At 42.6% G+C, this 16,101-nt stretch overlaps 1 protein-coding gene across 4 annotated transcripts in view; it reads left to right on the forward strand.

Moving 5' to 3' along the window:
• The window catches only part of msrb3 (methionine sulfoxide reductase B3), a 93,926-nt gene that overhangs the window by 38,964 nt on the left and 38,861 nt on the right, over positions 1 to 16,101 (forward strand). For all 4 annotated transcript variants that reach the window (XM_055650791.1, XM_055650792.1, XM_055650790.1 and 1 more), the window contains one exon: positions 7,602 to 7,630. In XM_055650791.1, the coding sequence (XP_055506766.1) occupies positions 7,602 to 7,630 (29 nt within the window). The remainder of the gene's footprint in view (positions 1 to 7,601; positions 7,631 to 16,101) is intronic.

Genomic DNA, 16,101 nt, shown 5'->3' on the forward strand with positions numbered 1-16,101 from the left:
ACTACTAATATCCCAAGGAGGAAAGGAATTGAACTCAATTAAATTCGGAAACCATAGGCTTCCAATTCTCCAAAATAATAGATCAACCACAGTGGCTGTTACCTTTCATTCCAAATGCCGATTAATCAATGTGGGTTTCCATTGGTTTTTAGAATGAAATGTTCTACTTTCTGAACTTCTTGTATCATGATTTTATGATGACACATCCCTATGCAATATAATTTTTAGAATATCTTAGATATATATTGCTGAGTTTGTTTGGTCTGGATCCACACACATTTCAGTTGGAGAGCATGTGCGTCTATTCCTGTGTTTTCAATATGTTTCAAACTCATTAGCTAGCTATCTGTTATTCTTTCCATTACAAACCTATTTACCCACTTATAACTATCTAAGCTCAAGTCAAAACAAACTCCAATCACTTTATCTCAAATCTTGTCACTTGGGATAAGACAGGCTTCTAAATATAGTAAATGGGAAGGAAATGAGATTGAAAAGCCTGCACACAGACAAAAACACTTTTGCCATTATTGATGAAGATTTGTTGCATAATAATTGCAGATCTGTCAGTAGAAATAGTTGTCAACGATTGTCGAGGACCCCATTAAGAATTGAGGGCTGGGAAATTACAGAAATACTTAATGAGGATTTAAACTGGGTTTTATTTTGCAAAGGAAGATGAAAGAGATACTCATTTTGACGATTGCCAAGAAGCAGACAGCAGCGGAAAACTAACAACCGATACATGTTGACAGGTTGCTGGTACTGGTGTGGCAGGAGATCTATGCTGGAGTCATTCTTTATCATTTATAACATTTATATTTATCTACAAGTAGGCAAGATTATTTGTGTTAGTATGAACATTGTCTGTAGGTGGAAAATACACATGAGTATGTATTAGGGATTGGTAGATAGTTTGGGAGGTGCTACCTCTAGGGAACTATAAGTTTGTGAATAATACTATGAAAGGAATTGTGTCCATGTAAAGTGGAGATACCCTGTACTTCATCTGATATTTATTCTTTAATCAATATCACTGATATAGATTAGCATCAAATGTTATTTACTCATCATTAGAGATAAATTATGCCGTGCAGTTAAGAATTGTCTTCGAACAGTAGATTGCATGATTTTCAGGTGTTTAGGTGCCCATTGAGACATTTCGCTCTGCTTCTATTCCCCAGTGTTAAATTCCCTCCAAATCGGCTCAAGAGTATTGCAATACAGAATATTGTCTGCACTGAGTTTTTCATTGTGTTGGTTTGGGAAAGTACAGTTATTGTATAGACTAGAGCAACAAAACTATATCACCCCCTTCAAACACTGCTATTTAAAGGATCAGTGCTGGGGCTGTTTTCTTTGCTGGGATATGTGTGCCTAAACTACTCTGTCTGCAGAGGTCAATGTCCAGGTCACAAAGCTCTCTACGCTTGGCTTATTGCAGGCTGCTGCTGACCTTTCCATATCCCAGCTTGCTGCTCGCTACTGCTTTAGTGAGGGCATGCAAACTCAAGGAGAGAAAACTCTACCTATCTATATCTATCTATCAGAACCAGGCAAAGGCATTTGTCTGCATGGCAAGCTCGGCAAAAGTCTAGGCATTGGCAGATTTCCCTTGTTCCTCTACAAAGACATATCTGCAAACCTCCTGCTGGGAGTGCCTGACTCTAGATGTCGGAAGGAACTCCAGATGCTGGTTTACACCGAAGATATACACAAAGTGCTGGGGGTAGGTATCTCAGCAGGTCAGACAGCATCTCTGAAGAAAAGGAATAGGCGATGTTTCGAGTCGAGAACCTTCATCAGACCAAACATCACCTATTCCTTTTCTCCAGAGATGCTGCCTTACCTGCTGAGTTACACCAGCACTTTGTGTCTATCATTTTGTAGGTGTTGGGGATCTCCCTGACCCTGTCTCCAACATCTCTAAGTTTGCAGATGAAATAGCTGGGTGGCAGCGTGAGCTGCAAGGGGGATGCTATTGAAGCTGCACTGTGACTTGGATCGGTTGGGTGAGTGGGCAGATGTATGGCAGATACTGTATAATGTGGATAAATGTGAGGTTATCCACTTTGGTGACAAGACCAAGAAGGCAGATTATTATCTGAATGGTGTCAGATTAGGAAAAGGGATGGTGCAACGAGACCTGGGTGCACTTGTACATCAGTCACTGAAAGTAATCATGCAGGTACAGCAGGCAGTGAGGAACACAAATGGCATGTTAGCCTTCATTGCAAGAGGATTTCAGTATAGGAGCATGGAGGTCCTACTGCGGTTGTAATGGCCCAGTGGCGACCACACCTGGAGTATTGTGTGCTGTTTTGGTCTCCTAATTTGAGGAAGCACATTCTTGCTATTGAGGGAGTGCAGCGCAGGTTCACCAGGATGGCAAGACTGAAAATGGTGGGACGGTAGTGGAGAGGGTCAAAAACCTAAAATTCCTGGTCGTGCATATCTCTGAATATCTGAATGGTGACCACGGTGGCACAGTGGTGGAGGTGCTGCCTCACAACGCTTGCAGCGCCAGAGACCCGGGTCCGATCACGACTATGGCTGCTATCTGTTTGGAGTTTGTACGTTCTCCCCATATACAAATGTACAAACTCCGTACAGATAGCAGCCATAGTTGGGATCGAACCCGGGTCTCCGGCGCTGCAAGCGTTGTGAGGCAGCACCTCCACTGCTGCGCCACCGTGGCTGCCCTTCAGATATTCAGAGATATGCACGACCAGGAATTTTAGGTTTTTGACCATCTTCACCACCGTCCTACCAATGAAGACATGTTGTGGATAATAATAATACTAATGAATTTTATTTATGGGCGCCTTTCAAGAGTCTCAAGGACACCTTACAAAAATTTAGCAGGTAGAGGAAAAACATGTAAGGGGAATGAAATAAATAGTAGGGACATGACTAGTACACAAAGTAAAGACAAAATTCAATACAAAACACAATATGAGGCAATTAATGCACAGATGAAAAGGGAGGGGGGCGTGGGGCTAAGGATAGGCAGAGGTGAAGAGATGGGTCTTGAGGCGGGACTGGAAGATGGCGAGGGACACGGAATTGCGGATCAGTTGGGGGAGGGAGTTCCAGAGCCTGGGAGCTGCCCTGGAGAAGGCTCTGTCCCTAAAACTGCGGAGGTTGGACTTGTGGATGGAGAAGAGACCGGCTGATGTGGATCTGAGGGACCGTGAGGGTTGGTAGGGGGAGAGGAGGTCAGTGAGATATGGGGGGGGGGGGGGGCAGATGGTGGAGGGCTTTGTAGGTGAGGATCAGGATTTTGTAGGTGATCCGGTGGGAGATGGGAAGCCAGTGACGTTGTTTGAGGACTGGAGTGATGTGATGCCAGGATTTGGTGTGGGTGATGAGTCGGGCGGCTGCGTTCTGGACCAGTTGGAGTCGGTTGATGTAGGTGGAGCTGATGCCAAGGAGAAGTGAGTTGTAATAGTCCAGTTGGGAGGAGATGAAGGCATGGATGAGTCTTTCAGCAGCGGGCGGTGTGAGAGAGGGTCTGAGTTTGGCGATGTTGCGGAGATGAAAGAAGGAGGTTTTAATGTCATGGCGGATGTGAGGCTCAAGGGAGAGGGTGGAATCAAAGATCACGCCAAGGTTGCGGGTCTGGGGAGATGGGGAGACAGTGGTGCCGTCGATGGTGAGAGTGGGGTTATTGATTTTGCTGAGTGTGGCTTTGGAGCCTATGAGGAGGAATTCTGTCTTATCGCTGTCGAGTTTGAGGAAATTATGTTGCATCCAGGTTTTTATAGCTGACAAACAGGAGTTGATATGGGAGAGGGGGGGGGGGGGGGGTTGGGGGGGGATTTGGTGTCAAGGTAGATCTGGGTGTCATCAGCGTAACAGTGGAAGTCCAGGTTGAAGTGGCAGAGTATCTGACCAAAGGGGAGGATGTAGATGATGAAGAGGAGGGGGCCGAGTACGGAGCCTTGGGGAACACCTTGAGTGACTGTGGCTGTAGCAGAGGTGTGGTTGTGGAGAGAGATGAAGTGGGATCTGTTGGAAAGGTAGGAACGGAGCCAGCTGAGTGCAGAGCCTTCAATGCCGAGGTCTTTGAGTCTGGTGAGCAGGATGTTATGGTTCACTGTATCGAAGGCTGCGCTCAGGCCGAGGAGGATGAGGATATTGAGGGAACCAGTGTCAGCAGAGGTGAGGAGGTCGTCGAGGACTTTGAGGAGAGCAGTTTCTGTGCTATGGAGGGGGCGAAAGCCAGATTGGAGGGGTTCAAGTAGGTTATACGCAAGGAGGTGGGAATGAAGTTGCGACGCAACGATACGCTCCAGGGTTTTTGAAAGAAAGGGGAGGTTTGAGATTGGGCGGTAGTTAATGAGAGAGGAGGGATCAAGACCAGGTTTCTTTAAGATTGGTGTAACAGCAGCAGTTTTGAAAGCGGAGGGGGACAATTCCTTGGGACATTGAGGAGTTGAAGAGATTAGTGAGGTAGGGGCAGAGAACTGGGAGGCAGGACTTCAGCAGGGGAGTGGGGAGAGGGTCGAGGGAGCAGGTAGTGGGTTTGGAAGAGCTGATGAGTTTGGAGATTTCAATAGGGGTGACCAGGTCAAACTGGGAGAGGAAGCAGTGTGGAGGAGGGGTAAGGAGGTCAGTGGAGATGTTGAAAGGAGGGGCCTTGTACCAGATCAAGGTCATTGGAGCACATAAATAGCTAAAACATGGTGAAAGGTCCTCTTTTAGGCCTATAAGGTTCACAATGACAAGAAAAAGGAGTCCAATGGATTTGCATGTTTTGAAGGGGGTAAAATACAGAAACACGCAAGGCAAAAATATACAAGACAGCACCAGGTGTTGTGTCCAAAATTTGGCTTAAGCACACAATTTGGTGGTTGCAGATTCTTCGATTGCACTAAGGAGAGCACACCAAAATACATTTTTACAAGGTTAGGTCTATTGGAGTAGTTTCCTGGAAGTACTGAATGAAAGAATTAAATGAAGAAAGTTTTCTAGTGTTGGTGCCGGCAAGAAGAAATGAAACATCAGTGACAGTAACAAGGGAAAATGTAAAGGTTCCTTGAAATGCTATGTTAACCACGGATCATCACCTCTGATTATTTGACCTTGTGCTCAAATAAATACTATAAAAAGTGGAAGAGAAAGGTGATTTGATTCTTCCAGGCTATGCTGCAAAAAGAGGCCACATGCCTGGTTGAAATTCACCGTTTTGCACTTTCAATTGAACTTTGGAAATGAGCTATTTTGCCTGTTTGTTTTTGCACACATCCCACATCCCAGAAGTATTGTGCTGAAGAAAACCAGTGGCATGTATTCAAATTTCCAACCCTTGTATCTAAGAGCCTGGTCAATGATTCTGATAAATTTGATAAGGGTTAGGTAATTGGTGTGGCTTGGGAAAGGAATTTCAGAATCTGGTACACAATTGACTCTCAATATTGGAGTAAAGTCTTACACGAAAGAAATTTAAAAGGACCGAAACATAAATGCTGCTGGTATTACGGAACTTTGTGGTTATTTTGAAGGTCCTTTTCTAAATTTAGAAAATCTTTTCAGATTCAAACCATGCATATCCATTTTGAGTTTCCTCTAGGAATGTGGCTTTATTTCAGCATACCCCTGGTGTTCATTTCCAACATGGTAATGTACTGTACCAAAATGCTTGGTTTGAGCTGTAGTTATGCAGTTCCATTAATTTTGTGCTCCTGGTAACTATGAAACATTTGCTCCAAGATCTTTATTAATACATCACTTGATTTTTAAAAAAAGGCAATTTTATTACATTGTAAGGGGAGATGCAATAAAATTGTGGCAAAGTTGGACTTCTGGAAATTAATCCTGTTATTTTTGCTGTAGATCAGGGGGAAAAAATAGGTTGGCTGAAGCTCAAAATTTGTATGGAATACTATTATAACCTTTGAATGCACTCTGGTTTTATCTATCACTGAGGGGAAAGGAGGTTAATGCCTCATTCTCAGGTAGTTTAATACATTTTATTGAAAAGCCTTTATGCGTGTAACATCCTCTAACTGGGCTCCCGCTGAGCAATTCTTGTATCTTGCGGTGGCAGCTGTGGACAGATATACAACTGAGCGTTAATGTGTGATATAAATCTGACCAGAGCATGCTCACTAATTGGTTCGAGAGTCTCATACAGACAATGCTGTCTTATAACAGCTTGCATGGATAGGCCTAGTCTGAGGGTTAATTCTGCTTGACAGCACATCAGCAGCATCTTGAGTGTAATTACCCAACAGCAGTTTTCCCACAGCTGAATGGAGAGCTTCAAAGACTCCTGAATTTACAGCCAGTATTAACTTATATCTGAAACATGATGTTCCCACAAGGGCAGAATTTTTTTTTTTTAATGTATAAATTGCCTAGCCAGTTAACCATGCAACAAGTAGTGAGGGGGTTGGAAATGACATCTGGTTTTGAGATACTGAGTTTCAAGATACAAAAATTCTTAACATACTCAACTAATTAGCAAGTTTTCAGAGGGTTTGTGCTTGTAGTCTGATTTTAACCTGCAGTTCACTAATGTATCAAAATACCAGTTAAAAAATGGATCAGCGATATTGTATTGTCATAAGTGGAAGGTAACAAATGAAAAATAGTTATGAAATGAAATTATAAACTCCATGGATTGGATGAAGTTCAAGGGAAATATTTGAAAAAGACGGTGGCACAGCGGTAGAGTTGCAGCCTTCCATGACCAGGGTTCGATCCCGACCACGGGTGCTGTCTGTGCGGAGTTTGTACGTTCCCCCTGTGTGGGTTTTTTCTGAGATCTTCGGTTTCATCCCACACTTCAAAGACGTACAGGTTTGTAGGTTAATTGGCTTGGTGTATGTATAAATTGTCCCTAATGTGTGTGAGGGATAGTGTTTATGTGTGTGGGGATCGCTGGTCGGTCGGCACGGACTCTGTGGGCCGAAGGGCCTGTTTGTACTATATAACTAAATTAAACTAAACTAAACCTTTATATATATTATAAAATGTGTGTGTGTATATAAAAGTTTACATATAAAAAACATGTTATTTTGATTAGTTCTTAGGAGAATCACATCATCAAATCTTGCTTTTAAATCTTGCCAATTCATTCTCTCAGTGGTATCTTGTAAGGATGTTGACTGTTACTGGGATTCAGTGCTATGAGCTTAAGACAACCATGATGTCACCATGGTATGAAAACTGATAGGGGATCTGTCAAATCTTCTATTAGTTTTCATTGTACTACCAGTGAAAGTTGAGCAGGTAAAGAAAGGTAGTTTCATTGAATGCAGTGTATAATGACAGCAGAAAACTCATTTTCACTCCCTTCATGTGAATTAGCTGGGATGTGAATAGATGTGCCACAATTGACTAGTGGCTGCCTGCTGTTCCTTTCCATAATAGAACTTGTGCAACTACACTGGCCTATGTTTTGTTGCCAGCAGGAATCCCGTGGAAGAACAGAGAAATCAAATGCATTAATTTCTGAGTTTCCGCAATTAAATGTGCATGTGTGCATTCCATAGGCTGCTCTCGCTCCGAACCTCTGGCCATTGTACATATATTTATACGTGCATATAGTGTTCATCTTTGAAAAATAAAGTCATTTTTATTTCATTTTGCAGGTCTGAGACCAAGTTTGACTCTGGGTCCGGTATGTATAATTTTTTGATAATTCTGTGAGTTGACGTCAATTTTATTCTTGTCTAAACTAGAGAAAAGCAAGACAGTGAAGCTTTGCAATAACAGACCAGAGGGATGGGGGGGGGGGGGGGGGGGAGGGGGGAGGGGGGGGATTGTGTCCGTTATTGTTACTTGTCCACTATAACCAAGTGAGGGGGTTAAAGTTTAACCCAAGGCCAGGAAGGAATAAATGAAGCATTGGAGGTTTATGGGTGTCAGACAAGCGGAAATTCGCCGGAAAGCTGCAGAACACCCGGTTTCACACGCGGCGTGCCAGGTACTCACGCCACCTTTATATAGAGGTCTGTTATTGCCAGGATTTACTGTAATATTTAAACATTTAAAGCATTGATTTTTTGACGTACAAAATTGCGTCAAACATTCAGCCTGACTGCTGCTTTGTATAGTGTTGGCTAGATGTCACACAAACGTTTATCTCTTTCAAAGTAAGTAAAAACAGCTGTTGTACGGCCATGATCACAAAGGGCCCAAGTTTCCTGGTGTTCCACACTGCTGATAGAAATGGTACAGTAGGTCTTCGTTGTGGGAATTTGTAAGAGGGGTATATATATAGCTATCGCATAATCAGGATTTTGTGCTCAAGGTTTAAGACGATGAATTCTATCCATTTAACTTTATTCCATTGACATTGATATCGTCGGGAAAGATGGGAAGAACCTCACCCAAAAATGTGTGACATACTTTGAATTTTATTTGGTATAATTTTGTCCAATGAGTGCAGATGTGACATCAACATGTTTTTGTGGAAGGCAATAATATTGCCTCAAATGTGTTTCCATTGCCACATTTCATTTAGCCTCGCATGAAATGTATATACTATTTATATGTGGCAGATTAGGATAACAGAATTATTCATCCAGGGTCCATTTCATTTGTTTTGGAAGTGTGAAAGTATACCAAAGAATCCATCTGCAGAATTTGAAATGCTTATGCACAGCAGTCTCTTTTGCAACTCTTTAATTCCACATTTACTAATTGCTGTAATATAACACAAAAAAAAATTGTCACAGTATCTTAATGTGTATCATTATAAATATACTAGCAGATACCGTGTAGTGTTGATGACTATGTCAGAGTTCACAACACATCATTCAGTATAGTATTGCAGCTTATCAGAGCTACTGAATTACAGTCAGTGAGTTGAGTTGCTCGTCCTTTGCTGCTGATGTGCGAAATTCAATCCTCCAACCTAATTTAATCCTTCCAAACCTGAGGTGCACTAGAAAAATATTTAAATGCGTTGACTCCAAACCATTGGACAAGGGCTGCCAATTGATGTCCAGCCATACTTTTGTTTAAATGAATGCCATTCACAAAAAAATCAGAGAGAGGAAAAAAAAGTTACTTGTATCCTTCTGAATTGTGTGCCATTTTACACTTATTAAAAAGTTTCAAAATCAACAAATCGTTAATGAATTCATGATTGATGACTGCACTGAAAACATTACACAAGCTTTCTGGTCACATTTCAAATCTACTAATGTAACTAGTACCTCAGTTAATTCAGTAGAGCTTCCAGCTTTGTGATCTCAAAATGTCAGCGATTGCAGAGATAGAATGCTGGATGTTTTGTTATGTACTGACGTTGTAGTTGGAAAATCCTGTGAAAATGAACACTTCCATCTAGGTTCTGATGTAAATTCAGGCCCGAGGGGAGAACATTTTCTGAAATACCAACTGAAGAAGGCTGAACTGAATGATTTCAACGTGCTAGGCCCATGGTTTTAGCTAGTTTACTGAGTTTGATAGTGCAAGGCTCGAAGAGCTTCCACGAGGCAGTGCTTCCATACAAGTAAAGTATCGCAGGCTACATCTGACTAGGCAATTAAATTGTTCCTGGTTGCATATCCAGTTAGTGCCTCTCCCCTACTCAGGCACTAACACTTGTTGTGCTGGATGCTGTTTTCTTAGTTTAGTTTAAATTTAGTGTAGTTCAGAGATATAGCCTAGAAACAGGTTCTCCGGCCCACCGGATCCACGCCAAGCAGCGATCCCCGCACATTAACGCTACCATACACACACACGAGGGCCAATTTTACATTTCTACCAACTCAATTAACCTACAAACCTGTACATCTTTGGAGTGTGGGAGGCAAACTAATATATCGGAAAACAAACACGGGTCACGGGGCGAACGTACAAACTCCGTACAGACAGCACCCATACAGACAACGGTCTCTGATGCTGCTTGCTGGTCTGCTTGCTTGACATTTCATCCTCTATTCTAAACATCTACCTTTATGCCCCTGTCCCACTTAGGAAATCTGAACGGAAACCTCTGGAGACTTTGCGTCCCACCCAAGGTCTCCCGGAGGTTGCAGGTGGTTGCCAGAGGTTGCAGGTAGTGGAAGCAGGTAGGGAGACTGACAAAAACCTCCGGGAACGGCACGAAAACCATGTGTGGGGCGCAAAGTATCCAGAGGTTTTCGTTCAGGTTTCCTAAGTAGGACAGGGGCATAAAGGTAGATGTTTAGAATAGAGGATGAAATGCCAAGCAAGCAGTCCACTGTCTCTGGATAATTCTGAGGAAACTTTTAAAGAGTTGAAGTTATTTCCAGTAATTTAAATCAGAATCTTCCATCAATCTTCAGATGTTTTTTAAGCGGTAAAGAGGCTTTCGGGAGCAAGATATTTTGTGCAATAAATCTCCTCTATGGTTTACTCCAGAAGCCATGCTTTTCATTTTGTTGAGATTTTGTTCAACGATCATTGCCAAGATAGTGATGGCAGCCTATTTGCCAAGTAAATGCTACAAGATCTGGCCAATATTCAGGCTTGATTTGATAACTGGCAAGTAGCAAACGGGCCACACAGGTTCCAGCCTTTTACCATGAGCAACAAGGGTGTCTTACCACCTCTCCATGGAATAACCAATGCCAAATTAGCCTACAACAACAACTAGGGGATCTTCATTGACCAATATTTTAATGTAAGTGGCCATATAATTACTTTGGCTACAAGCTTGAAAATATTCTATGATGAGTTACTCACTTTCTAAATCCTCAAAACGTTTCCACTATCTGTAAGGTGCAAGTCAATAATAAGATGGAATACTCCCCACTTGCCTCATTACACAGAGATATTATGAAGACAGATCTCATGTTTAGATTCCACTAAATGTCACAGTCAACTTCCTTACCCCGTACTATTCCAGGTAGCCATGCCTGGTAAGTACCATACTCTCTACAGTGCTAGGAAGCTCAGCACAGCAGTGTGGCAAGGTGGTGCAGCGGTAGAGTTGCTGCCTTACAGAGCAGAGAGCCAGGTTTGATCCTGCCTACGGGTGCTGTCTGTACAGAGTTTGTAGGTTCTCCCCATGACCTTCATGTGTTGTCTCCGAGATCTTTCATCCCACACTCTAAAGACGTACAGGTTTGTAGGTTAATTGGCTTGATATAAATGTATATTGTCTCTAGTGTGTGCAGGATGGTGTTAATGTGCGGGGATCGCTGGTCGTCGCAGACTCGGTGGGGGAAGGGCCTGTTTCCACACTTCATCTCTAAACTAAAAAACTAAACGGAAGATGAGCCTGATCCAATGGGTGGAATTGTCAATACTGAGAATTAAAGTTCAAGCAATGGGACAGTGCTCTCATGTGGCACTTCATAATTCAATGACCTTCGAGAATCACTTGGGCTTCTACTCATCAAACAATTCAGTCATAATTGCCATGAGAAGATTCTGCTCGTGGTTCAATGCCAGCTCCCCAGAATGCTCAACATCACCCCTTTACTGTCAGCACGTCCATTTTGCCAGCCTTCCTGTGGGCTGGGGCTGCACCTTAAGGGAAAGAGCTACCTGCTACTTCATCAATTTTGAATCCTGGCGATGCTCCATCATCTCTGGCTCAGCAATGCTGCGATGAAATCCACAGCAATACCAGGTCATTGGCAAGGAATGGCCGGCTCAGTCTCCCTACACTGGTCTGGAAGTGTCCTGTGGGACATTCCAAGTACACCTCCACACTCATCACCTGCTACACACCTGGACAACATAACCAGTCCGCTTTGCACCTTAACGATGCCATGGAGTAAGAGAAGAAGGTGGCCATGGTAGCGCGGTGGTAGAGTTGCTGCCTTACATTGACTGCACTCTTTATAAGAAAAGCTAAAGCAATTCAGCTCTTACTGCAGTGCCTCTTAAATATATTACTTAAAAGACAAGGGCAGCAAGTTTGTATGGAGCTGCTGCTACCAAATCACTATCTAACAGGTCAGATCATGTTGGAACCAGCCTGTGAGCCGCCGTACATGCATGCTTGCACCAACTCATTTGATGCAGGATAAGCCAAGTCCTCCTCCACATCTGAAAACTGTTCAGTAAAGTGGAATGGACCTCGTTTATCAAAAACCGAGCCTCAAAACTGTTTGAGCAGACTTAAATTTTTTTTAATTGTCTGTATATAAGTACTAATATGAGTATTTTTTAAAGGTACTTGAAGACAGTACTTGAATCTGTAATTAGTTTTTTAATCAGTGTCGGCAACACTGTTGTTGGCTGGTGTAAAGCTAAGGTTGGGGGGGGGGGGGGGGGGGGGGGGAGGGGGGGGGGGTGCACTTGGCACCCAGTTCCCACACTTCCTTGCATCTGTGATGTGCTGCTGGAGTCTGTGGCACCTCCAAGAGCAGATCAGGAAGTCCTCTTCAGGGTGCGCTCAACTCTGACTGCCACTTTTCAGTGCATTGTTGTGGAAATTGGAGACGAGCGGAATTGGGAATGTAGGATGCAGGACCAAGATGAGCACAAGCGGGCCCAGTACCTTGATGGAAGCATCTTCACCAGAGTGGACTACAATGGTTTAAGATGGCTGTCCACCACTATTTTCTCGAAGACAACTAATCTTGAGCAATTTGTAACATGGAATATTGGAGCAATGTTTATATAAACGCACGTAGATAAAGCCACTGTAGATATATATGTAATCATTACAAATTTGCATAACTTTATAGTTATCACAATATGTGAGACAAAATTAGTATTGAACCAGAGGTGCAGTTCTCCAGATTATCTCAATGCTTACTGTTGCTCTAATGAGGCTCTTAGTGTTTTCCAGTCAGGTGAAAAATGTGGCTGTGTTTCTTACAGCTAGTCCTGTACCTCCCTGATTTTGCAGCTTGTAAGCTTGATATTTGCTCAAAATATGGGAATCTATCTTTTGAAATGGAATATTTTAAGTGACGGGCGGCAGGTTGGCACAGCGGTAGCGTTGCTGCCTTATAACGCTTGCAGTGCCTGAGACCCGGGTTCGACCCCGACTACAGGTGCTGCCTGGATGCAGTTTGTATGTTCTCCCCCTGACCGCGTGGGTTTTGTCCGAGATCTTTGGTTTGCTCCCACACTCCAAAGACGTGCAGGTTTGTAAATTAATTGGCTTGGAGCAGTGTAAAAATTGCCCCTAGAGTATGAAGGGCAGTGTTACTGTGTGGGGATCGCTGGTCAGTGTGGACTGGGTGGGCCGAAGGGCCTGTTTCCACGCTGTATCTCTAAACTACACTAAACATAAACCGCTGCCTCCAATATCCCAGCTCATCAGATGAAAGTACTGCGAGGAACTCCTGTGGGAGAGTACTCTGGTAGCAAACTGGAAAGTTTAACTTAATTTAAAGTTTATTGCAAGTCTGAAGTGCCTGTAGGTAAAATTAATTTTCACATTATTAATCATCAGTTTGGCCCTTCAGTATTTCAAACAATTGGCCGTTCTTCATATGTGAGTCTAAACAAGGAGTGAGAGTAGATTTTGCATTCAAAGAGAGAATCACAATTGATTTCAATCTTGTCTGCATGTGTACTTTCCAGAGGCCAGGCAGGGGTGGCGGAGGCAAGGGGGTCAATGGATGTGGGAAACACAGCTGTCTTCTCCCCTCAGTCCTCTCTAACTCAGTAATACTGAAACTAATTGAGGTGCATCTATTGCTGCACAGCTGATAGCACCCAACATTGAGAACTAATTAGCCTGCAGAACTTAGAAACCCACCAAATATTTTCCTCTGTATTATCTCTAAGGGAATATAACAAGAAAATAAATGTGACTGAAATAACAAAAAATTGAAATAAACCGTTCAGTACTTCTAGTCTTGCATACTGTGGAATGCAGTGCAATAAGAACATTTTGTGGTCATTTAGCTCTTGGTTTCTTTTGATTTGTATTTTACTGCCTTTGGTAACATAACTATCTGGAAGATAACTTTTTGATCTTTTTTATCAATAGTAATAGCTAATTATACATCCTCAACAACATGCTCGCAAAGGTTTAATGTGTACGGTCCACTTAAACTTTTATGGGGAATAAAGTAATTGTAGTAAAGAATGAGTCAGTATATCTTTAAAAAGGAATAACAGGATACAGGAAAGCTTTTGATATGTGTTCACTGACCTTTTTATTCTAGTGCAGGGAGGGTTTTGGCATTCTCAATCCCATTAGATGTTAAAATGTACAACTTAATGATATTCCCCTCCTATGTATTTGTTCAACAGTCATGACTGGAGTTCCCATACTCCGACTCTGGTACATTATCGACTGCCTGGCTCATGTCACCATTCCCACCATGGAATTGGGGAGAATTGCCCATTTGTCAAAGCTGAGGTGGGAAAAGGAAGGTTTTTTTTTAAAAACTCCTACTCTTCTGAATTGTCTTTTCATTTCTATTGCTGAAATTCCAAATCATGTAACTGATCTTTAATATTGAACCTCTTTTCTTGAGCTCGAAAAATGAACTCGTCATCACTCTTTATCAGAAGGCAAAACTAAATAGTTTTTTCTCCGTGATGACAATTTTGTAACCAAATTTTCTATTTTTATTGCTAGTCCCTTCACTAACATTAAAGGACATCCAGAACATCCAGATATAAGAGTTTGTTCCCCACGGGCATAAGAGTCCTGAACCAATCACCTCTTTCACTGAAGAAGGGTCTCAACCCAAAACGTCACCTATTCCTTCTCTCCAGAGATGCTGCCTGTCCCGCTGAGTTACTCCAGTTTTTTTGTGTCTATCTTCGGTTCAAACCAGCATCTACAGTTCCTTCCTACATCACCTCTTTCAGTTTAGTTTAGTTTATTGTCACGTGGTACAGTGATTAGCTTTTTGTTGTGTGTTATCCAGTCAGCAGAAAGACTACACATGGTTACAATCGAGCCGTCCACAGTGTACAGATACATGATAAAGGGAATAACGTTTAGTGGAAGATAAAGTCTAGTAAAGTCTGATAAAAGATAGTCATACCCCATTGCCAGAGCAGCTGCAACATACTCTTCCTCTTAACTCGACCTTATTGGGCTATTCTGTGACTGTACTTGAATAATTTTATTGCACCACTTTGGTTTGCAAACTTGGACCATTCTGCTGATATGCATTTGTCATTGTGATTATCATTGCTGTAGGTATTCTGTATATTAGGTGAGCTTCTTGCGAACCAGGAATTTCATTGCACTCTGGTGTATATGACAATAAACTAATCTGAATCAGAAGTACTCTGATTAGTAATAAGGACCTTTTCACCCCTGAACAATATAGTTGGGTTTATTATTGTCACGTGTACTGAGGCACAGTGAAAAACTCATGTTTGCATGCTCTCCAGTCAAAGACAAGACTATACATGATTAAAATCAAGCCGTCCGCAGTGCACGGGTAAAGGGTACATTTAGTGCAAGATAAAGTCTGATTAAAATCAGATTAGTTCAAAGGTCTCCAATGAGGTAGATGTGAAGTCAAGTCCACACTCTGACTGATGAGAGGACTGAATGCAGTTGCCCATTAACAGTTGGGAAGAAATGCTCCCAGAATCTAGAAGTATATATTTTCAAATTTCTAGATCTCTTGCATGATAGGAGAGGGAGAGAAGAGGGAGTGACTAGGGTGAACCTGGTTCTTGGTTATGCTGGCAGCCTTGCCAAGGCAGCATGAAGTGTAGATGGAGTCGATGGAAGGAAGATTAGTTGGCATGATATTGTTTAAGAAGGAACTGCAGATGCTGGAAAATCGAAGGTACACAAAAAAGCTGGGGAAACTCAGCGGGTGCAGCAGCATCTATAGAGCGAAGGAAATAGGCAACGTTTCAGGCCGAAACCCTTCCTCAGACGGTTTTGCCCCGAAACGTTGCCTATTTCCTTTGCTCCATAGATGCTGCTGCACCCGCTGAGTTTCTCCAGCTTTTTTGTGTACCTTAGTTGGCATGATCGTCTGAGCTAAGTCCACAACTCACTGCAATTTCTTGCGTTTCTGGATGGAGCTGTTCCCAAACCATGCTGTGATGCATCCCGATAAAATGCTTTTAACAGCGCATCTGTAAATGTTGGTGAAGATTGTTGGGACATGCTGAACTTCTTCTGCCTTCTAAGGAAGTAGAGGTGTTAGTGTGCTTTCTTGGCCATAGCTTCAATGTGGCTGGTCCAGGACACATTGCTGGTGACATTTATTGCTGGAA

The sequence above is a fragment of the Leucoraja erinacea genome, chromosome 19 (assembly GCF_028641065.1).
Source record: "Leucoraja erinacea ecotype New England chromosome 19, Leri_hhj_1, whole genome shotgun sequence".
Lineage (NCBI taxonomy): Eukaryota > Metazoa > Chordata > Chondrichthyes > Rajiformes > Rajidae > Leucoraja > Leucoraja erinaceus.